The sequence below is a fragment of the Protomyctophum parallelum genome (genome assembly GCF_964188405.1).
Source record: "Protomyctophum parallelum genome assembly, chromosome: 4".
In the NCBI taxonomy this organism is placed as follows: domain Eukaryota; kingdom Metazoa; phylum Chordata; class Actinopteri; order Myctophiformes; family Myctophidae; genus Protomyctophum; species Protomyctophum parallelum.
In genome coordinates, this window is record NC_139700.1 from 1080966 (window position 1) to 1105210 (window position 24245).

The 24245-nt window shown below is 44.8% G+C and overlaps 1 protein-coding gene across 1 annotated transcript in view; it reads right to left on the reverse strand.

The window, feature by feature from the left end:
- epx (eosinophil peroxidase) overlaps nucleotides 1-24017 on the reverse strand; it is a gene marked incomplete at both ends in the record, with an annotated part of 62244 nt that extends 38227 nt beyond the window's left edge. The window contains 9 exons of the mRNA XM_083764070.1: nucleotides 1518-1678; nucleotides 5829-6213; nucleotides 7414-7620; nucleotides 9886-10015; nucleotides 16651-16783; nucleotides 18456-18634; nucleotides 19856-19943; nucleotides 21966-22032; nucleotides 24012-24017. Coding sequence (XP_083620196.1) covers nucleotides 1518-1678; nucleotides 5829-6213; nucleotides 7414-7620; nucleotides 9886-10015; nucleotides 16651-16783; nucleotides 18456-18634; nucleotides 19856-19943; nucleotides 21966-22032; nucleotides 24012-24017 — 1356 coding nt within the window. The remainder of the gene's footprint in view (nucleotides 1-1517; nucleotides 1679-5828; nucleotides 6214-7413; nucleotides 7621-9885; nucleotides 10016-16650; nucleotides 16784-18455; nucleotides 18635-19855; nucleotides 19944-21965; nucleotides 22033-24011) is intronic.
- Nucleotides 24018-24245: the final 228 nt, after the last annotated feature.

Here is a 24245-nt window from a genome sequence, read left to right on the forward strand (position 1 = left end):
GATTTCAATTTTTTTTAATTATTATTTTGGATTGGCCTTTCCTTCTTTAGCGATCCTAGACCGGGTTGCGCAACCACACTGCCGTCCACCTCCCATTATACAGGCTGACTAAAAAGCTGAATAACTCAAAATCTACGGAGCTCTCCGTGGATTGGATAAAACGTGCGATGTTCAAAAATAAGGGGCTAGGCCCTAGCCCCATATTTTTGTGCGATGTCCAAAAATAAGGGGCTAGGCCCTAGCCCCATATTTTTGTGCGATGTCCAAAAATAAGGGGCTAGGCCCTAGCCCCTTATTTTTGGGCAGACCTTTTTTTCCCAATATAAGCTAGGGCTTATAGGTTCTACCTGGTGTACAGCTCCCAGTATCTTATAGGTTCTACCTGGTGTACAGCTCCCAGTATCTTATAGGTTCTACCTGGTGTACAGCTCCCAGTATCTTATAGGTTCTACCTGGTGTACAGCTCCCAGTATCTAGGGCTTATAGGTTCTATACCTGGTGTACAGCTCCCAGTATCTTATAGGTTCTACCTGGTGTACAGCTCCCAGTATCTTATAGGTTCTACCTGGTGTACAGCTCCCAGTATCTAGGGCTTATAGGTTCTACCTGGTGTACAGCTCCCAGTATCTTATAGGTTCTACCTGGTGTACAGCTCCCAGTATCTTATAGGTTCTACCTGGTGTACAGCTCCCAGTATCTTATAGGTTCTACCTGGTGTACAGCTCCCAGTATCTTATAGGTTCTACCTGGTGTACAGCTCCCAGTATCTAGGGCTTATAGGTTCTATACCTGGTGTACAGCTCCCAGTATCTTATAGGTTCTACCTGGTGTACAGCTCCCAGTATCTTATAGGTTCTACCTGGTGTACAGCTCCCAGTATCTAGGGCTTATAGGTTCTATACCTGGTGTACAGCTCCCAGTATCTTATAGGTTCTACCTGGTGTACAGCTCCCAGTATCTTATAGGTTCTACCTGGTGTACAGCTCCCAGTATCTAGGGCTTATAGGTTCTACCTGGTGTACAGCTCCCAGTATCTTATAGGTTCTACCTGGTGTACAGCTCCCAGTATCTTATAGGTTCTACCTGGTGTACAGCTCCCAGTATCTTATAGGTTCTACCTGGTGTACAGCTCCCAGTATCTTATAGGTTCTACCTGGTGTACAGCTCCCAGTATCGTATAGGTTCTACCTGGTGTACAGCTCCCAGTATCTAGGGCTTATAGGTTCTATACCTGGTGTACAGCTCCCAGTATCTTATAGGTTCTACCTGGTGTACAGCTCCCAGTATCTTATAGGTCCTACCTGGTGTACAGCTCCCAGTATCTAGGGCTTATAGGTTCTATACCTGGTGTACAGCTCCCAGTATCTTATAGGTTCTACCTGGTGTAAGCTCCCAGTATCTAGGGCTTATAGGTCCTACCTGGTGTACAGCTCCCAGTATCTTATAGGTTCTACCTGGTGTGTGTGTGTGTGTGTGTGTGTGTGTGTGTGTGTGTGTGTGTGTGTGTGTGTGTGTACCTGGTGTACAGCTCCCAGTATCTTCCTAGCCTCCTGGTACAGTGTGTCGGGGCTCCAGTGAGGGTTTAGGACTTGCAGCTCTTCCACCAGGCGGTTGTGTTCTCTCAGGAAGAGCGTGTGCAGAGCGATCATCCCTAGATGCTCATTGGCTCGTGAATCACCTGCGATACATACATCTCTAGATGCTCATTGGCTCGTGGATCAGATGCTCAGATACATGTCTAGATGCTCATTGGCTCGTGAATCACCTGCGATAAATACATATCTAGATGCTCATTGGCTCGTGAATCACCTGCAAAGATACATACATCCCTAGATGCTCATTGCCTCGTGAGTCACCTGCACAGATACATCCCTGGATGCTCATTGGCTCGTGAATGAGATGCACAGATACATCCCTAGATGCTCATTGGCTTGTGAGTCACCTGCACAGATACATCCCTGGATGCTCATTGGCTCGTGAATCACTTGCACAGATACATACATCGCTAGATGCTCATTGGCTTGTGAATCACCTGCGATGCATATATCTAGATGCTTATTGGCTCGTGAATCACCTGCACAGATACGTCCCTAGATGCTCATTGGCTCGTGAATCGCAGATGCACAGATACATCCCTAGATGCTCATTGGCTTGTGAGTCACCTGACCAAATGATGATGTTGATGATGTAAACATAGATCTAGAGCAGGGGTTCTAAACCTTTTTGGATTTTCGGGACCCCCGGAAATGCTGTGACCATGTCGTGACCCCCTCCTCTCCCCGGCTTATTGTAGCCATAATCATATAGAGAAAATGTTTGCCGAACGCCATTTTTCCCCCTTGTTACTTGCACAAGCAGAGCGCGCAAGCAGAGCGCGTAAGTACTAGTTTCGCCCAGGACGCGTATGCACCGTCCCAGCACTTTTGATGCTTATGCACCGTCCCAGCACTTTTGATGCGTATGCACCGTCCCAGCAAATGACGTAATGACTACTTGTGCCTGATATGGCAGTGGTGCCATTACGTCACCACCATCGAAAACACGACTAGTCATTACGTCTTTTGCTGGGACGGTGCATACACATCGGAAATGCTGGGACGGTTCATACGCATCGAAAATGTTGGGACGGTGCATACGGCGCAAAGTAACCACAGTATACCGCTAATCAACTTACAAAATACATATACATACATAGAGGCAGTTCCTTTTAATCCACCCGGCACTGGTATAACTAGCTGGTATAACTAGCTCTCAATGATGACGTAATAAAGATGTGGATTAAAGGACCCAATGCCAGAGTCTAATTGGTTTTCGATGGTGACCTAATGACGATATGTTTTAGTCTTGGGAGGATTAAAGGTAATGCTCCTATGTATACATGTATGTAATCTGGCACCACTGCCGTATCAGGCACAAGTAGTCATTCCGTGATTTGCTGGTACGGTGTATACGCATCGAATATGCTGGGACGGTGCATACGCATGAAAAGTGGCGCAAAGAAATTTTTTACATGCAGAAAGTAGGTAGGTAGCAAATAGTTAAACCTGATAATTCAACATTTCAAACGTTCCTTCACAGAGAAACTGAGATTTGACAGTTTGTAGCGGTCGAAAGTACCTGCGTGCTCTGCTAGCGGCCTACTAGTGTGCAACAAGCAAGTATGCACTCGACAGAGTGCAGTTCTTGTTTACTTCCTGTTTCCGTTGAGCGCAATTCTGGATTTTTTCACCGGATGCGCCCCGTCACTACCGCCAATTGGGAATTTCAGACAGAATCGGCCACAGACAGAATTAAAACACCTCTTTATTGAAAACTATACACACTATACACACTAACACACTAGACCTCTTGTGGCTTGTTGCTTTATTATATCTTGCATTGGTACGGATGTTCGGAGCTCTAAGGTGTCTCTGCAGTGCACAGAGCACTAAGAAAAATGTCAAAATCAAAAAAATACTTTGACGAGAGTCTTAATCTGAAAGTAAGACTAGGACGTTCACGAGATCTTCCGTCAAACGGCACGCATGAGGGAACCGTTTGTGTACTATATTCCTAATATAACAAATTCCTTGGAATCTAAAGGGCCATTTCATCAGAAACTCCAGTCACTCAATGTTAATAGTATTTGTAGTAGACTAGAATGTAGCCGCCCTTCTGGCAGCTCATCCTAGAGTTACGTTGCACACTCACTCGCTGACTTATCGCGATGCGATACAAAATACCCCCCCCCTACACACACACACACACACACACACACACACTTGTCAGTTAAAGTCCCCCTGCATTGCGATACAGAAGTCCACACAGTGTACTGTGAACCCATGTGTCTGCAGTGACACTGCATTGTACACAGCTGTTTTGTGTTGCAGCGTATGCACGCGTGTGCGTGTGTGTGTGTGTGTAGTGTTCATCTTGTTCTTCTAATGTGTGTGTGTAGTGTGTAACTTCCGGTTGGCTTCTCGGAAATGTGCAATGTAACACGGAAACTCGTGAGTCACGTGGGAGAGGGCATGTTAGTGTTGCCAGGTCCGCGTATTGTAAGCGAGTGGTAGTGTGTGTAAGTAGCCTGTAGGAAGTCAGGGTTTGCAGACTTGATTTCTTAGATGTGGCAACAAATTAGCAATGGTAGCCAATAGATGCAGGATGCAGTGTTGCCAGGTCCGCGAGTTGTAAGTGTTTTTCATAGACCTGGCGACAGTGTTCCGTGTGTGAGTGTGTGCGTGCGGGGGTGTGGGTGCTTGGGGCGATAGTGGGCAGCGGTGGCCTAAGGGTTAGAGGAGCGCCCTTGTTGCCGAAAGGTTGCCGGTTCACGTTCCCTGGACGGGCAGGAGAAATATGGGTTGTCATCACTCACCCAACATTGTTGAAGTGCCCTTGAGCAAGGCACTGAACCCCCAACTGCTCCCCCTGGAGCTGCTTAGTGTCCAACAGTATAAGACTGTGGTTGTACTGGTCAGTTCCCAGGTTTTAATGTGTTTGTAGTAAACTAATGCATTGCCGTCATGAGTGTGGAAGGGAGGAGACTTTGGTGGCAGCGCAATGACCATTGTTCCACGGGTGGTGTTGAGGCTCGGCGTTCGGTGCGACATGAAGAGATAGCGGCCGAACGACGACGTCACTGCCGTGTGAACGACGGCGTTGCAGTAGTGGGTAGGGCGGTCTCGGCATGACGTAGCTGTTGACTTTGGGTCCCTTGTCCTGGGCACTTTGGTACAACTTCTCAAATGTGTATAATAGATATCAATAGCACAGTTAGAAATTTGCACCCTATGGCCAGAAAGAAAAATGTTGTCTGTAGTGTGTTTGGCTATAGGGTTTGACTGGATTGCTGAATTTCTACAATGACCATGATGCCTTGGTGCACTACCCATCCTTGTGGAGAGGAAGAGGGCTGTCTTACTGAGAGTAGTCTCGCATTACCAGACTGTTGCCTCTCGCAATTTCCAAATGCTTTCATCATACAGTCTGGAGCAACGGAAGTGCTGTCATAAGTAAAATATAAAGAAGTGGAGACTCCTTACAGTCGCGCAAATGTATCCTAATATGAATAGAAATCATCTAAGCATATATAGCTTGTTGCTTAGCAGAAAAGGAAATAAAAAAATAAGCTCTAAAGATATTTAAAAATATATTTTCGTGAACGGTTATGGTAGCTTCCTTACTCGGATTTCAGGAGCTGTAGTTCCAGACTCTATATTCGGAGATTGTGGAACAGTTGTCACTTGTCTGGCTACATGAGACTATATTGTCCAGGAAGGAAGTGAGACCAATGCCTGATGAGTCATCAGGCATTTGAAATACTAAAATATCTTAAAACACACATCACACACCCCAGCGAAGTGTCATAACTATCATTAAAGGAGAATTTCAGACTAAAAGGCTTTCTTACCTTTATTTGTAGTTGTTTCGTCCCCACCAAAGAGGTCCAGGTGCATGTTTTTTTGTGCAAAAGCCCATTATTGGCTATTTCCCCTACCATAAGCCCTCAATGGGGGTTGGGTTTTTGTGCTAATTTGCTTATTTCCATCGAAATAAGTAGTAAAGTGTGCCGCTTGGGATACTATTTACATTATGAAGAGAGGATATATACAAAAAGAAGATTTTTGAGCGATGGAAGTAAGCAAATTACCACAAACCAATGTCCCATTCAATGCAATGCAATTCAATTCATTGAGGGCTTAGGGTTTTGTGCGCTTTTGCACAAAATTACACCTGTAACAACTACAAAGAAAGGTAAGAAAGCCTTCTAGTCTGAAATTCTCCTTTAAAATAAGATCTGGTTGCAAAAGGGGTTAAGTGGCCCTTTAAGCATATCTGGATCTACTCACCCGCTTGAAAACAGGAAGTGCTGTTACTCTGGGGGGGCGTGGCCGTGGTGGTAGTGGGCGTATCAGGGGGGCGTGTCTCCTCCTCCTCCTCCCGAGGGCCGCAGGGGTCCAGGTGCGCCCCCTGCAGGCGGGGCAGGAAGGGCATGAGGGCCAGACCCGTGTCGCGGTGCCGCGGGTTCACGGCCATGGCGCCGACGCGGGACGACAGGTCGCGCAGCGCCAACGCCTGGCCGGGCGCGCTGCCGTACACCATGCTGGCGTCCACGAAGGACGTGATGGCGTTCAGCTGCTCCCGCGAGTGGTGGGGGAGGGGCCCGCACACCGGGGACGAGCGGAAGAACGGCATGCAGCTCTGGAGCCCCCAGCGAGGGTCCGAGGGGGGAATCTAAATGACACATGATAATGGTCAATTCAATCCAATTCAAACATTATTGCAGACACATTACAAATAATCAACATAATGCAAGTAGGTCGGTTGGGAGTGGCTTATTGTCGGTATAAGCCAGTGATGCGCAGGAGTCAACAGTGCACTAGACCCCTGGGAGATGGAGTCTGTCCCCGTTACAATGCCCTATAGACCCCTGGGAGGTGGAGTCTGTCCTATTACAATGCCCTATAGACCCCTGGGAGATGGATTCTGTCCCCGTTACAATGCGCGAGACCCCTGGGAGATGGAGTCTGTCCCCGTTTCAATGCACTAGGCTCCTGGGAGATGGAGTCTGTCCCCATGCGTTGCAGTGTGCGAGACCCCTGGGAGATGGAGTCTGTCTCTGTTACAATGCACTAGACCCCTCCGGGAGATGGATGCTAATTGTCTTGATTGTTATTAGATTTTTTGAGGGGCTTATATAGGTTTAATGTTTGTTTTTAGTTCAATGTTTGGTTTAAAAACATCTTTGACAATGAAGGGAAAATGTACGTCATATTGCCCCTCTTTATGTCATATTGTCTCTTTATTGTGAATGGTATTTAAACCGGAAGTGACATCGCCACCATCAGGACTGAGTGTCTAATACTATAGGATTGCCGTGTGAGAATGAGATGTAGTGTGCATATCACAGATTTTTCTATTGGCATTAAAATGACGAATTAAACATATGAATAGTGCAGGCAGAAGGCACAATCCTGCACTGTTAATTAGGCTGGCCATAAGCCAGTTAATGTTTGTGTTGGCACCGTTTCACCTAATCAACATGAGTTAGACTTTAACCCATTCTGACCGGGCACCCATTTTGGTGTTAGCATCATGTTATGCTTCAGCTATTTAAAAATAGCAGATCTACAAGCTCATATCGCGCCACCGAGTGGCGCGATACGAGCTTGTAGGTCTGCTATTTTTGAAAAATCGAAGAGCGACTGACATTTTTAGAATCTGATCTCAGGTCAGAATGGGTTCATCAGACCAGTGTGTGTCCGGCGGAAACCTCGTATGAATCTGATCTCAGGTCAGAATGGGTTAATATATATAGCGACCCTCACTTCACACGGGTGTGATTTGTTCAGGTAACGGTTATCGAGCTCCATCCCTAGTCAGGGGTCAGGTACCTGGATGAGGTTATGGCTTAGGGCTTTAGGGGTCAGGTACCTGGATGGGGAAGCAGGGCGCGTCTCGGCTGCAGCTGCGGCTGCAGTCTGCTCCCGTCCTGAAGGCGGCGCTGCTGGGGCTCTGGGGGGTGAGCGCCACGTCGTGGTCCACCCACTGGCCCCACTCCACCAGGAAGTGGGACAGGCCGTCGTCCAATGAGATGTCCTCGTCCTGCGTGTGCAAGACCTCCTGGGACACCAGGCGCACCTTAAGGTCAAAGGTCAAACTGCTCAGCTCGTGACCCACACAAAATAAAAAAATGCGTGCGTGAGTCCGTGCATGCATTAGGGCTTTATGCAACTAGTCGATCTTGTTGGTACTAGTTGACAACTTGATAATAAAAAAGGCCTCAAGATCAGCTAGAATCATAGGCGCAATAGACGCAGGGACGCAGGGGACGAATCCCCTGCCAGCGTCACATTGGTCCCCCCCAGATGAGTTAGGGGGTCCCCCCTGGCTGGGGGGGGTCCCCCCTGTATCCCCCCTGGCTCCAAAGTTATCTTAGGAGTAATACTTTTTAAATCCTGCGTTCATAAACGCGATATATTTTGAAGCATATATTTGATCCACCCCTGTTTAAATCCCAAAATGGTTTGGCCCGGTCTACTGTTGTCGGAAGTTTGGGAGTTGTTACACCGCCATCAGTGACCCAATGTGCTTTGCACTCTGTAATGATTCTAATAATACAGGAACAGGATTCAATAGGTCAGCACTTTTGGTGTCACGCACCACTTTGGTCAGACGATCAGTAGATGAATGGATTTACTTTATCCTTTTCATGTCAAGGACCCCCAAATGGACACGTATTAGCCTGCGGACCCCCCCCATTTGAAGAGAAGAGAAGGACCCCCATAAGAGAAGATTTATAGTTTTATACAGCTCGGACGGACCCTATTGCACACTAAATGAAGTGGAAACCGAGCTACACTTCCTAACCATCTGTCCATTGTACCAAGACATCAGAGACACATACTTCCCACAGATTACAACCACACACGGAGATTTTGAAAACATGACCAATGACAAAAAACTCCCATATCTGCTGGGCGAAGTACAACAATGTGCAAACACAGCAGCAAGATTTGTGAGTTGCTGTGATAGGAGAAGGATATCAAATGGAACACAACCACCGTAAAGACTAATCATTGTGTATATGCCTGCACTATACCTGCATCGAGTGATCTTGAACATAGAAGTTGATCTATTGAAGAATCTGACAAAGTACATCATTTTTGTTTTTGTTTTGATTGTATTGCTGTATTGTTGTACTGTTCTTTCTGCTTTGGCAATGTAAACGTATGTTTTCTCATGCCAATAAAGCCCTTTGAATTGAATTGAATTGAATTGAATTGTCTAGCGGTGGGATGGGACTCCAATTGATAATCAATGTTAATTTAAAAAACTGAGAGCGTCCACATGACATGCCACAAACTATCATGTAGTTGTACCTCTGGGGGTCCCCGGACCCCACTTTGGGAATTATATTATTCTTTTGGGGGATTTGGGGAAAGGAGGAGATCGACGCCGGTCACGCCGCTATTAAGCACAAGTTTGTCAACATGCAGGTAAGGCGCTGCAGGTTTTTCTTTCCTCACGAGTTGCATGGGTTTAACACTAACTATATATGTTGATGTTAAAACATCCTCTCCTGAAAACTTCCCAGGTGTTGTACATTTTATATAGGATAGGCTAACTTACAGATCAGATGGTCAGTGAGTTTTGACCTGTTCGAGGCGCTGCTGATAATGTGGTTAAACTTTTACGTTTTGAGACAAATGGGGAGGAGGAGGAATCACAGCCAGGTATTTCATAATAATAATAATAACTGTGCCAAAACGCAGTTTTGTATGTACATTGAGTCACTGGAACAACCTCTCTGTAGTCCGACCCCAAACCCTAACCATAACCCCACGTTTTTGTGGTTAGACCCCCCATCCCCCCCTCCCCTAGGGTGGTGGGGGGGACGGGGGGGACGGGTTTTTCGGCGGCGCCGCGTTCGGTCCGTGTTGCGCCTCTGGCTAGAATGCTACATTATAATCACTGTAGACAGTTTTTAAATGTACAAATATATATATTTTTTAAACTAAAAAAGAAAAACGTTCGTCGAAGTAAACTAGGCAACTAGTCAACTACTAAAAATCACTAGAATTTAAAGCCCTATAGCGTGCGCGCGTGCATTATGGGGGGCAGGGTGTGGTTATGGTAGGTGTAGGAGCCGATCTACAATAGACCATCACATCATGTACAGTATGTGCCATGTCTAACGTCCCTGTTAGTGTGCTTTGTCACCCTCTACAGACATGGGTCAGGTGGAGTTGATTGGTAGGTGTGTGCGTGTGTGTGTGTGTGTGTGTGTGTGTGTGTGTGTGTGTGTGTGTGCGTGTGTGCGAGCGTGCGTGCGTGCATGCACCTGTGTGAGTGTGTGCATGCTTGTGCGTGCATGCACACGGTACGTGTGTGTGTGTCTATTACGGGGGGCAGGGTGTGGTTGTGGTAGGTGTGTTCAGGGTTCCATCCTCGGGGGGTCCCCGTGACATCTTCATACTCTGCAGGCAGCCAGCGTGAGTAGGGGCTGTTGGCGGACCCCCAACTGGGGTGGTCCCTGTAAGAGAGGAGACAGTTAGACCCCCACCTGGCGTGGTATGAATAGAGGTGACCTTTAAAGATGGATTTTTTTCCACCCTAAAACATGATATCAGTATTATATAAGGTGGAAGAAATGTTTCAACAACGTGTACAGAATTGGTTAAAATGCCATTTTCATGTAGACACCCCCACCAGTTCATTAAGTATGTCTGGTTTCCCGGGTAGGTGGTGATGGGTGGTTATTCACCTGAACCCACAGCTGTTGTTGTATGATAAAAGGGGGAGGGGTTAGGGGAGAGGATGATATTGTTATGTCACTATATCACTGTTTTTTCATTGGCACGTTTGACTGTCAAGGTTTCAGCCTCCATGAAGAAACCCTAAATACAAAGGGAAGAAAGACATCATTGCACATAACCACACCAAGGGGTCTAATGAAGTACTGTCACCTCATAAACACATGACAAACTGGAAAAAAATACAAAAATCACGGAAAAACTAGCGAGCTAGGGATGTTATGTGTTGTTGACCTATTGTTTGTTTTTGTGATGTTATGTTGTGTTGTGTAGTCATGTGTATAGTTGTGTAGTGTAGTTGTGTACCTGTTGCTACGCTCTCCCGTCTCAGATCTGTATCTGTCACTCAGACAGTTGTGTAGTGTTGTGTTGTTTATCGTGTACAGGGACGTGCAGAGAGCGTTAGAGAGGGAGGGGCTGACATCCCGTAAGAGGGCACTTTTGGACAAAAATAGCGAAAATAGCAGATCTACAAGCTCACAACGCGTTGAGAGCTTGTATAGATCTGCTATGTTCGGGGCTCAACCCATGCACTCTTTAGCTAGTGGAGATGCGGTGTAACGACATGGATTTCTAAAATGCTTCGTTAAAGTTCAGGAGACTTTGCGGGGGGGAAAAGGAATAAAGGCCTTTCTCGGCCCCACCTCTCTCCCTGTGTTTTAGGATCCAAGATGGCCGCAGCACCAGGAGGGGGTGTCCTTACTGGGTTGCGTTCACAAATTCAAGACACCTGTCTTGCGTTTGTCTTGTGTCTGTGTTTAATAGCCACTCCAATGCATTTCCAATGGAAGCCCATATGGTTTGACCAAACATTTTGTTTGATGGGGTGGAGGGGGGGCAGAACACATCCATCAAAGCTGTGTTCAGATGTCAGGTGTCAGGTGTCAGACACAAGGCAGTTGTCTTGAACAAACAATTTTTTTTCACAAATAATTGTTTTCTATCTTTATTCGTAATCTTTATTCAACATGTAATGGAGTTGAGATGTTATGCTTTACGACCACATGTGAGAGTAGAAATTACTCTAAAACATTGTAAAATAAGGTGTGAGATCGCCTCTTTCTGTAGCATGTTGTTCAGAAGACTTGTAGAATGCCACTTCCTGTTGGTGATGTCTAAAGGGCCATTTAAGTATTCTTATGGAGGGGAGAGTGACTTGTGTAACGGGGTTGAGTGCGATTGGGGGACAGAGCTATAGCCTATATGTTATTGTAATGATTAATCATAAATGTATTCAAAAACTAAACATGACCAGCAGTGTTATAATATGTGTCCTATTATTGCTTGCTAAGATAGGAACCTGGGAACCTTGCTTATACAGGGGCGTGACGCACGGTACCTGTTGTTGGTTGCACTAGACAGAGCTGACAGGTTGTTGATACTACTCTGAGCACGGGACTTTTTATAATAAACTACTGCCCGGCTGGGCTAAACTACAAACATCTTTGGGTGATTCTTAACGAAAAGAACACACTTTTACATGGTGGCAGCGGTTGTGAACCAAGACTGAAGAAATTGCGAGTTTGGAAAGAAACTTCAATACTTCTCACGGAGGCGGGAGAGACCTGTGTGCCGCGATATGGATGGACTAAAACCCCCACAGATCCTTTGTCTGGATTCGGGAAACCTTTCACGGTCGTGGAAGACATGGAGAGACGAATTTGTGCTTTATGTGGACTTAACATTGGACGACGAGAACGCAGAGGACGTCAAGAAAAAAGTTAAGTTGTTCTGTTATCTAGTCGGTGAGAGTGGCAGAGAGCTACTGGACACGTTGATGGGAGATACGCCCAACGCTGAATGGAAGTTGGAGGACATTATCACGAAGTTTAATGATCACTGCAATCCTAGCATCAACGAGACTGTGGAACGCTATCGTTTTTTCACAAGGAACCAAGGCGGTAGTGAAAACATTGACAATTATGTCACGGAACTGAAGCTGTTGGCGAGAACGTGCAATTTCGGGACATTGAGAGACTCACTCATCCGCGATCGGATTGTATGTGGACTCAACGACGCAAGCATGAGAGAGAGAGACTGCTTCGGGAAAAGAAGCTGGAACTGGATATGTGCATTCAACTGTGCAGAGCAGCGGAGCTGTCGCGGGAAAACAGCAGAACCATCTCGGGACCGAAGATGGAAGAGGAGGTGCACGCTGTGAGCGGAGGAGGAGCAGCGCGCCAAAATTACACAAAGAACACAGTGGAGTGCAGGTTTTGCGCCAAAACACATGAACGGGACAAACGGAAGTGCCCAGCATTCGGTAAGAAGTGCAAAATATGTGGCAAAGACAACCACTTTGCAATAGTGTGTAGATCAAGCCCAGAAAAGTATAATAAACGTGTGCACAATGTAGCAGGGACTGAGTGTGACAGTGAGGAGGAATATGAAGACGTCCTCTGTGTTACTGCAACTGAGAATGTGAATGCAGTGGACACCAAAGCTAATGATACACAGCTATTTGCAGGCATGCTACTGGGCAAAGATGTAGTGAAATTCCAGATAGACTGTGGGGCTAGTTGCAATATAATTCCACTCTACCTGCTAAACCCTGACACTAAACTTGAAGAGACCAAGACAGTACTAATGATGTACAATAAGAGCAGATTGAGGCCGCTGGGCAAATGTAAAATAAAACTGAGGAACCCAAGAAATCAGAAACTGTACCAGTTGCAGTTTGAAGTGGTGGACAATGACTGCAGTGTGCCACTGCTTGGGAAAAAGGCCAGTGAAGCTATGAAGCTGATTAAGGTGCAATATGAGAACATAATGGCAATAGATAGCATTGTGACATCAGAAAAGCACACCAGTGGACAGTGGACATTGGGACAGATTCAAGCGGAGTTTGAAGATGTATTCACTGGAGATGGCTGCCTGGAGGGTGAATATAAAATGGAGTTGGACGACACAGTAAAACCTGTACAGCTGCCAAAGAGGCGTGTTCCAGTCGCTATGATGAAACCCCTGAAAGCGGAACTGCAGGACCTACAGCGTAGAGGAATTATCGCTCCAGTTGAGTGCAGTACAGACTGGATCAGCGGGATGGTCGTTGTACAGAAACCAAGCGGGAAACTGAGGGTATGTATCGATCCAAGGCCCTTAAACAAGGCACTGAAGCGCAGTCACTTCCCACTTCAGACCATCGAGGACATACTGCCTGACCTATCCAAAGCCAGGGTCTTCACTGTGTGTGACGTCAAGAGCGGTTTCTGGCATGTCAAGCTGGAAGCCGAGTCCAGCCAGCTGACAACGTTTGCGACCCCATTTGGACGGTACCGATGGCTGAGGATGCCAATGGGTATAAGCCCAGCGCCAGAGATCTTTCAAAGAAAGCTGACACAAGCATTAGAGGACCTGCCTGGTCTCTACATAATAGCAGATGATGTGCTGATTACAGGTCAAGGTGAGACACAGGAGGCAGCTGAGCGCGACCATGATGAAAAGCTGAGACTTCTCCTGACCCGATGCAGAGAAAAAGGCATAAAACTGAATGGAGACAAATTCAGACTGAGACAAAAGGAGACTACATACATAGGACATCTTCTGACAGCGGAAGGCCTCAAAATTGATCCTGAGAAGGTGCGTGCTGTCAAACATATGCCACAGCCAACAGATGTGAAAGGCATTCAGAGGCTGTTAGGAATGGCTAACTACCTGGCCAAGTTCTGCCCTCGTCTCTCTGATCAGTGTGAGATGTTGAGGCAGTTAACACATAAGGACTGTAAGTGGGACTGGACAGCACAACATGATGAATCGTTCCTCAAACTGAAGGAGACTATCACGGATGCACCAGTGCTGAAATACTACAACCCAGAGGAAGAGCTAACTGTACAATGTGATGCATCAGACACCGGTTTGGGTGCAGCGCTTATGCAGAATGGTAAGCCCGTCGCTTTTGCGAGCAGAGCACTCACAAAGACTGAGCGGGGCTATGCCCAAATAGAAAAAGAGTTCTTAGCAATGGTATTTAGCATGGAAAAGTTCCACCAATACACCTATGGCAGAAAAGTTACTGTGCAAAGTGATCACAAGCCACTAGAGACCATTGTTAGAAAACCCCTACTGAGTGCACCTAAAAGGTTGCAAAGAATGATGCTACGCATTCAGAAATATGATTTGGAGGTGGTGTATGTGCCTGGAAAACACATGTTACTGGCAGACACATTGAGCAGGGCCTACCTTCCTGAGTGCTCATCCTTTGGCTCAGTGGAAGCTGAAATAGAGACTGTTAATATGGCACAGCACCTACCTATCTCTGAAGACAGGCTCCATGCCATACGTAATGCAACAAAAGAGGACAAGACACTGCAGATGCTGATTGAAATGATGGGCCACGGATGGCCAACAGATAAGACAATGACACCAAGTGAAATCAGACCGTACTTCTCATTCCAAAATGAGCTGACATCTCAAGATGGAATAGTGTTCAGGGGCGAACGCGCTGTTGTTCCTGATATACTGAAGAGAGAGATCACCCAGCGTCTACATTCATCTCATCTGGGTGTGGAAGGATGCCTGCGGAGGGCTAGAGAGTGTGTCTACTGGCAGGGCATGAACGACCAGATCAAGACATATGTAGCCAAGTGTGACATCTGCAGGTCAGTGGACGATAAACAACAGAAGGAAACCTTGATCCCACATGACATTCCGAGCAGGCCATGGGCAAAGGTAGGCACAGATCTGTTCTCATTTGATAATAAGGACTACCTGGTCACTGTAGACTATTATTCAAACTTCTGGGAGATAGACTATCTGCCTGACACCAAATCTACCACAGTGATAAAGAAGCTGAAAACACATTTTTCACGTCAGGGGATCCCAGATATTTTATTTTCGGATAACGGCCCACAATACTCATCACAGGAGTTCCAGAAATTCAGCAGGCTATGGGAATTCCAACACAAGACCTCGTCACCGGGTTACCCCCAGAGCAACGGCAAAGCGGAATCAGCGGTGAAGACAGCAAAGAGACTCATGTGCAAAGCCAAAGCTGCTGGGCGGGACCCATATCTGGCCATTCTAGATCATCGCAACACACCATCGCAGGGCATGGACACCAGTCCGGCACAGAGGCTACTCAGCCGGCGTACTAAAACGCTACTCCCGACCACAGCAAGTCTTCTGCAGCCGAAAGTCAACGAGGTACGGAAAGAGCTGCAGATGAAACAGAATCGTCAGTGCATCTACTATGACAGATCAGCGAAAGACCTGGACACGCTGAACACGGGTGACTGTGTGAGGATACAGCCCTTTGCACCTTATACTGTCTGGCGTCTAGGCAGGGTGCTGAGGCCTATTGATGCACGGTCATATGAGGTACGGATGGACAGCGGAGGGGTGCTCAGGAGGAATCGCAGACACATCAGACGTGCCCCGATGGTGACTGTTGACCTTGGTCACCTGGGGACTATTCCTACACAATCTGACACACGCACTGTCCCTGAGAGAGACACTGGACCACACACACGCTCCGTCCCTGACAGAATTGCAGACACACACACACGCTCTACCCCTGAAGGAGGCACAGCCACGAGCACTGGTGACGCTCCAGTTACCACCAGAGCTGGTCGTGCAGTCGTGACGCCACAACGTTACAAGGACTTTGTGTCCTAATCCCACTCTATGGCCTTTGGGGGGGATTTGAAAAAAAAAAAAAGAAAAAAAAAAGAAGGGGGAACAGTTTATTGAAAAATGTGATTTCTGCATTTGGAAAAAAAGAAAAAAAAAAAGAAGAAAACAGTTGAATGCCATGTATGCCTAAGTATTTTGAAATGCTGTCTTGAAATGTTCAATTTTGCAAGTGGTGTTGAGTTATTGAAATCAAAAAAGAAAAACAACAAAAGAGAAGAGATGTTATAATATGTGTCCTATTATTGCTTGCTAAGATAGGAACCTGGGAACCTTGCTTATACAGGGGCGTGACGCACGGTACCTGTTGTTGGTTGCACTAGACAGAGCTGACAGGTTGTTGATACTACTCTGAGCACGGGACTTTTTATAATAAACTACTGCCCGGCTGGGCTAAACTACAAACATCTTTGGGTGATTCTTAACGAAAAGAACACACTTTTACAAGCAGTAAAGCACTGATAGATTTATATGTGAATGGCATAATTTATGGATTTTGTACATTTGTAATAGTGATAATTTCTGATATGAAGATACAATCCATGTATTTGTACACAATATTAAAGGGAACATAAATTGATTGAAAAAATAATTTTGGTGACTCAATCAATAAAATACACCTTAAAAGGTCAGAGGGACTGCAAAATCGTACCGGTTTCGTGGAATGACTATGTGTGCATGTCCCTGATTGTGTAGTTGTGTATAGTTGTGTAGTGTAGTTGTGTACCTGTTGTTACACTCTCCCGTCTCAGATCTGTATCTGTCACTCAGACAGTCGTCGTGACAAACAGGAAGCTGCAGCTGATTGGAGCATCCTGTCACCTGCAGCAGAAGGTCAACGTCCTCGTTGCCTAGGAGATCTGCAGACAGACAGACAGACAGACAGACAGTCTCAATTTGCATCCCGCAAATTGAGACGTTGTCTCAGGCTAGACAGGCTCCAGTTTTCAAATGTGCGCTTTATCTGTGTGTCTGTGGGAGAGCAGCGGAGCTGCAGAGGCTGTCATGACAGGGCCAGGGGGCGGGCCGTGACTGTGTGTGGCCGTGACAATGCGCAGCAGGATTCGTTTTATCTTAAAGTGTTAAGTTGTCAACAACACTGGACCTACATAGAGTTGTGAGCATGCACACAAGACGTACACATACTACAGTATAAACGGTCATTAGGGGGAGCCATAGTACTGTACATTGTAATACAGTGGGGAATAGCAGTTGATTTATTGATTGAATACTTTTATTTATTGGCAGAAATGTATATTTATTGGAAGAAATGTAATCAGTATAGAGCGTCGCAGTCCCGCCCCCTACCAGGGCCCAGGAAATGATTCTCCGTTCTTTTTCCTCAGACATTTCAGAAAGTATTTATTTAAAGACGTTTACACCGTGGACAAAGCCAACTCTTGTCGTGACAAATCATGACAACAAACACATTTTTTCGGGCTGAATAAATAATTAGAAAGAAGAAGAAAACGGCAGGTTACAACACTTTTTGTTGTTTTTCTTCTTTGTAATTATTTGTTTGGTCCAAAATAGTGTGTTTGTGATTTGTCACGACAAGAGTTGGCTTTGTACGACGCTTATAAGGTCTTTAAATAAATACGTTTTGAAATATCTATGGTAAAAATGCATTGGGAACTATTTCCTGGGCCTGGCGTCGTCATGGAAGGGGGTGGGACTGCGACGCTCTATAGGGTACAGCCAAAGGGATCACTGAAAAAAGTCCTTGTGTGAGCCGGTGGAGATCTAGATGTGTTTTGGTTTATGTGATTTTCATGATTTGCTGTGTTTTATAATTTTGCATGTTGTAGAGTTGGATTATTGTCAAGTGATTTTACTTTATTGTTTTGCTTATTTGTGTTTGAGTGTTGCATGATTTTGTAAACCTTATTTTTTCCACTGACTGACACACCCTAGACTGAACTAATTACCTGCACCTGGGTTGGGTGTGGCCCACCAATCAGCAGCCCTATATAGCAGAGACAGTGTGTTTGGAGGACATGTCGTCGGGGGCCAGTGGTAGCCATGTCCTCGACACTATGTGCCACGACCACGACCCCCAGTGTGCGCCCTTGCCGTGGAGGGGCTGCCCAGAGACGGAGATGGAAGACAGCAGATGGGCCGCAGCACTACCATGCCATAATCAGAAGGGCTCAGGTTAACACCTGGGCTTGTCTGTAAGTACCCAGTCATGGTGTGACCGTGGCGAAGCGTCAAACTTTTCAACGGTTTGTGATACAAACATGTGGGTGGTGTCATTGGGCACCACCCACTCTTCTGATTGGTCAATATGTTATAGTTTCTATCATTTGCCATAAACTTTGGCAAATGATACGACAAAAGATTGTCGTAGAGAGTTATGAATCACCTCACTGGACTCAGTTGAAAATCCTTGTCATTCAGTTGAGTAACTTAGCCCTGCTCCCAATCAATATCTGTCTGTAACTTGGACGCACGAGGGCCCGGTGATCGCTGCTTGCAGCTATTATTATAATTATTATTTCTAAGGTGTCAGGTTGGTGGTATAAACCATACCTCCAGGGTCAGACTGGGTCATGGTGCTGGTGTAGACCATCTCTCGGATCAGCTCCACCGTGCTGTACAGCAGCTCGGCGGCCCGGATGTGGCTCCTGGTTCTGGGTCCGGTTTGTTTGAACTGAGCCAGGAGGTCGCTGGGTCTCAATGCCCCTCCCTCCGAGAGAGACGCCTTCACCCTACACAACCACGAGAACTATGCTTATCAATATTATCTATTTAATAATAATAATAATAATAATAATAATAATAATAGTAATAATAATAATTTATAGCTTGTTAACACAATCTTTGCCACAAATGCGGGACCTCGTTTTTCTCTCCACAACCCGGCTCTGCGGGTTGTTTTATTCTTTTACTCACATGTTAGACAGACTACATACAGATCCGACATGCACACGTGCACGCTAATTTGTCCTTTTTCTACTCAAAATGAGGACCTTTATTTATTTTATCCCGCAATTTTGTAACCCATTTTCCACCCGTGTGTCATTTATCTAATGTGATCCTGGGCTGTACACACCCTCCACCAACATAGTCCCATGGGGACATGGGGAGAGCAACAGACTTGAACTCATGCTTCCTTCATGCCTGAGTGTTGCTCCTTTACACCTGACATGGGGAGTTTCCCTGGTTGGACGTAGCGTGTGGAAGGAACACGTCATTCCAACCAGTTCCTTTCCTCTCCATCAGGTGCCCCGGCTGGCCAGGGGGAGGCAGTTTAGAGACCAGGATTACTGCATGTTTTTTGTGAGGGTATACCTAGGTTTAGGACCTTATAAAACTTTGTCACGTGACTCCATAGCGCGTCAAAGTATTAGGCCCAAGCATTTTTAAGGACATGTCACACCAATGCTAGTCCTTGTAACAAAACAGCTTTAAGGACATGTCTCACCAATGCAACTCCTTGCAACAAAACAGTTTTAAGGACATGTCACACTGATGCAACTCCTTGTAACTGCCATTGGGGATAATGGTTGGCTAGTTGCATGCAACTATACATGCTGAATTGAAGAAAATGCTAGCACTCATGAGTGCTGGCATTTTGTTCTAACCTGGAGTGCTGCTGGTTGTCTGCTTCGGCAGTACTTTTTTCTCAGTGCAACTATACTATGGAACTAGTCACAAGAGTTTGGTTGCAATACGTTTCATGGCGAATCATTGGTGTTCACATGGGCAGATGCAAAGATGCAGTCTACCATTCATTGTCAATGGAAGCCATGACATGACGATGCAACGATGCAATGATGCATGTGGCTGCTCCAAATCAACTCACGTGTGTTTGTGAACGCACTATTAAATTAATTTCACATGACAATGTTTGTCACATGACACCACAACGTATTAAATCTGTTTAGTGGTTTAAGTGATTAAAGGCATAATAAAAAAGGGGTGTTTACCTTTCACTGGTGTGTGCGTATGCAGCGTTGGTCAGAGCAACAGCTTTGTGGAAAGCCTCTTCTACGAACTCCGACCCTAAATGACCTTCTGAGAGAGGAGAACAACACTCTAAAATAAATGACCACCAAAATGGTGGTTAGTAAAAACAGATGTGGGTTTGGGTGAGCGGTGGTCACCTTATCACCTAAACCTGGAGTATGAATAGGCGTATGACCTTCTGATAGGCAAGAATTACTTAGTTCTACAAACTTTCAGCAGCTGTCACAGATTCTCCTATAGGGAAACTGAATTTCAACCAATGTGAGATCTGTTAGGCCTCATTGACACCTGAGACACAGATGTCTCCTCTGTGTGTGGCACAGCTCGTAATGCATTTCCAATGGGAGTCACATGGTTTGATGACACAACCTTGTTGCATGGCTGTCTTCTATTCCCTGATTATGAAAGATACGCTCAGAGTCGTTAAAGGTTTTATGACATTCATTTGCATTTATTTGTATGATTATTTTTTCTTTTAGGTTTTAACACATTGTATGCTAGAGTTTTCTATTTGCTCAGGCTTGGTGGTGCTAAGCGATTAACTTTTTCGGGGCCCACAGCGAGGGGCCTCTTATAGCGAGAATCACACCGCATCAAACCGAATCAAAAGAAAGCCTAACTTGTCCACTTCAATTTAAAAAAAGAATCATGATTTTACCATCTTCCATTCTGGAGATATTGACCTTTTTCTAACACCTGCTTTTGCCTGCACGCTGCTCGCTTGAAAAAACACCAGAGATATGGAAGGTTGAAGTTGACAGACATTGACAGACAAATGAACACAAATAATATCATATACATACTACACACTGAATGAAAGCCCTGAATGTCTACTTTTAGGAGGAAAACAAATACACGTTGATCCCATGTACAGTTTGTCAGTAATTGGCTATTGAATGCAGCTTGCGCCAACCAGAGAGAACTTTAGAGAAGGCATGGACCTGAAAAAACTATTATTCACAAAATAAGGCCTATAGCGACATGTACATACTATATACCGTATGAAACAGAAGACTCTCTGCTTTCATAAGAAAAAAACGAATACTGTAATAATAATAAAAATCACACCCCTGTGAAGTGAGCAGTGCAATGTTGCACTGCTCACTTCACAACATTGCACTGCTCACTTCACAGGGGTGTGATTTTTATTATTATTACAGTATTAGTTTTTTTCTTATGAAGTGAGCAATAATAGTTGTTCAGGTCCATGCCTTCTCTAAAGTTCTCTCTGAAAAAGAGAATTTTAGACAAGGCATGGACCTGAACAACTGCATTCAATAGCCTACTGACAAACTGTACATGGGATCAATGTGTATTTGTTTTCCTCCTAAAAGTAGACATTTAGGGCTTTGATTCAGTGTGTAGTATGTATATGATAATAATTTATTTATGTTTATTTTTATATCTGCCTGTCAATCTCTGTGACTTTAAACCTTTATAACTCGCTATGATGATAACTTCATGCAGTCTTATCACTGCAATTATAATGAATAAAAAGGGTACAATCACACAACCGATAGTGATGGCTGCATTGGCTGGCGAAGACGCTATGGCGATCTCCAACAAAAGACATGTAAAGCGGCCAGTTGATCATGGCGGTCCCTCGATAATGTCATTCTTTTCATGCATCTGTCCATGACTCCTTGTGTGTTGCAAACGTTATGAAATGTATAGATACGTCACGCGCATACCGTGGTCGATATATAAAAAGCGTATGGATACATTTTGCACATTTGATGTGTTAATACCTCAATTACACCCACACAACCTGAACTTTGAACATTAAGTGGATTTTCTGTGGCCTGTGGTTTTCTCTGTGTGTTCTAACGCCTTTTGAGGTGCAATGAAAACAGGCAAAATCCCTCAACAGTGACATCTGCTGGAAAATTCTTAATATGGGATTTGTGGACTCTTACCTCACAGTCCACAGGGAAATCAGAAACTTGTTTGAGCCAGAAAACCCAAGACCACAGAAAATCTACTGAATGTTTTCAGTTTTTTTGGGTGCAATTGAGCTCAGAAAAAAAAGGAAAAAAAAAGACAATTACAAAAACGAACAACAGAACCCACCTGAGCTGTTTGGCGTTCTCAGGGAGATACAGACAGGGACACACCGCAGCATGAGCAGCAGCGGCACCTGGTGGCACAAGCAAGAACAACACTCTGGGTTGGATTTGCTGCATGGGAGGAAGCAATGCCTATGATGATAGTATACTTGTTGATTTCATCCATGCTTCCAATCAGGCTGAATTAAGTGTGTTTCTATTTCAATCAGACCGAATTAAACGTTTTTTTACAAAACATAACATAGGGCTTATGTGTCGCCTTGCTAAGAAATGATGAGACTAGTTTCAGCTGGATAATCATGATACAGAGCTAGAATTATGACGCATTGACTCTCCAAAGGTAACTGTAAACATTGGCAGTGACGTAACTTCTTATAATATTAATTACGGTTAAAGGGGTATTTCACTTAAAACCACTTTTGGAGTCATTTTAACACCTACTCAGACTTTTGTGTTTCACCCCAGACATTCTTTGTAATTGTTTGGTTGAATATTTAAATATTTTGTGTTCATTTGATACTGATTATATTGAATATAGCTTATATAGCTAACTTCTAATGAATTTTAGACTAATTGAAAACACACGTTTCTGCTTCTGGTGACAGACATTGTCCTTCTAATGAACGTTAGACTGGTTGAAAACACACGTATCTGCTTCTGGTGACTGACATTGTCCTTCTAATGAACGTTAGACTGGTTGAAAACACACGTATCTGCTTCTGGTGACTGATATTGTCCTTCTAATGAACGTTAGACTGGTTGAAAACACACGTATCTGCTTCTGGTGACTGATATTGTCCTTCTAATGAACGTTAGACTGGTTGAAAACACACGTATCTGCTTCTGGTGACTGATATTGTCCTTCTAATGAACATTAGACTGGTTGAAAACACACATATCTGCTTCTGGTGACTGATATTGTCCTTCTAATGAACGTTAGACTGGTTGAAAACACACATATCTGCTTCTGGTGACTGATATTGTCCTTCTAATGAACGTTAGACTGGTTGAAAACACACGTATCTGCTTCTGGTGACTGATATTGTCCTTCTGATGAACATTAGACTGGTTGAAAACACACGTATCTGCTTCTGGTGACTGATATTGTCCTTCTAATGAACGTTAGACTGGTTGAAAACACACATATCTGCTTCTGGTGACTGATATTGTCCTTCTAATGAACGTTAGACTGGTTGAAAACACGTATCTGCTTCTGGTGACTGATATTGTCCTTCTAATGAATGTTAGACTGGTTGAAAACACACATATCTGCTTCTGGTGACTGATATTGTCCTTCTAATGAACGTTAGACTGGTTGAAAACACACATATCTGCTTCTGGTGACTGATATTGTCCTTCTAATGAATGTTAGACTGGTTGAAAACACACATATCTGCTTCTGGTGACTGATATTGTCCTTCTAATGAACGTTAGACTGGTTGAAAACACACATATCTGCTTCTGGTGACTGATATTGTCCTTCTAATGAACGTTAGACTGGTTGAAAACACACATATCTGCTTCTGGTGACTGATATTGTCCTTCTAATGAACGTTAGACTGGTTGAAAACACACATATCTGCTTCTGGTGACTGATATTGTCCTTCTAATGAACGTTAGACTGGTTGAAAACACACATATCTGCTTCTGGTGACTGATATTGTCCTTCTAATGAATGTTAGACTGGTTGAAAACACACATACGTATCTGCTTCTGGTGACTGATATTGTCCTTCTAATGAACGTTAGACTGGTTGAAAACACACATATCTGCTTCTGGTGACTGATATTGTCCTTCTAATGAACGTTAGACTGGTTGAAAACACACATATCTGCTTCTGGTGACTGATATTGTCCTTCTAATGAACGTTAGACTGGTTGAAAACACACATATCTGCTTCTGGTGACTGATATTGTCCTTCTAATGAACGTTAGACTCATTGAAACGTCTCTGCTTCTAATGCACAATGAGGCACCCTGCATTATGCAATTATTATACCTTGTAAATTAACTATAATAATCAATGAAAATAAGGTGAAACTGTAACATACCATCATTAATGCGTCCATCAAAGATCTCCAAGAGGTTTCAGTCCATGCAAAGTATGGGATAAGTATACTGCAAGTATACTGCAAAAACAATGAAATAATATAGCTGCAAGCAGCGATAAGGCGGGACCAAGGAGATAGAGAGAGAGAGAGAGAGAGAGAGAGAGAGAGAGACAGAGAGAGAGAGAGGACAGAGAGTGTGGAGACAGAGAGAGTGGAGAGAGAGCGAGAGAGACA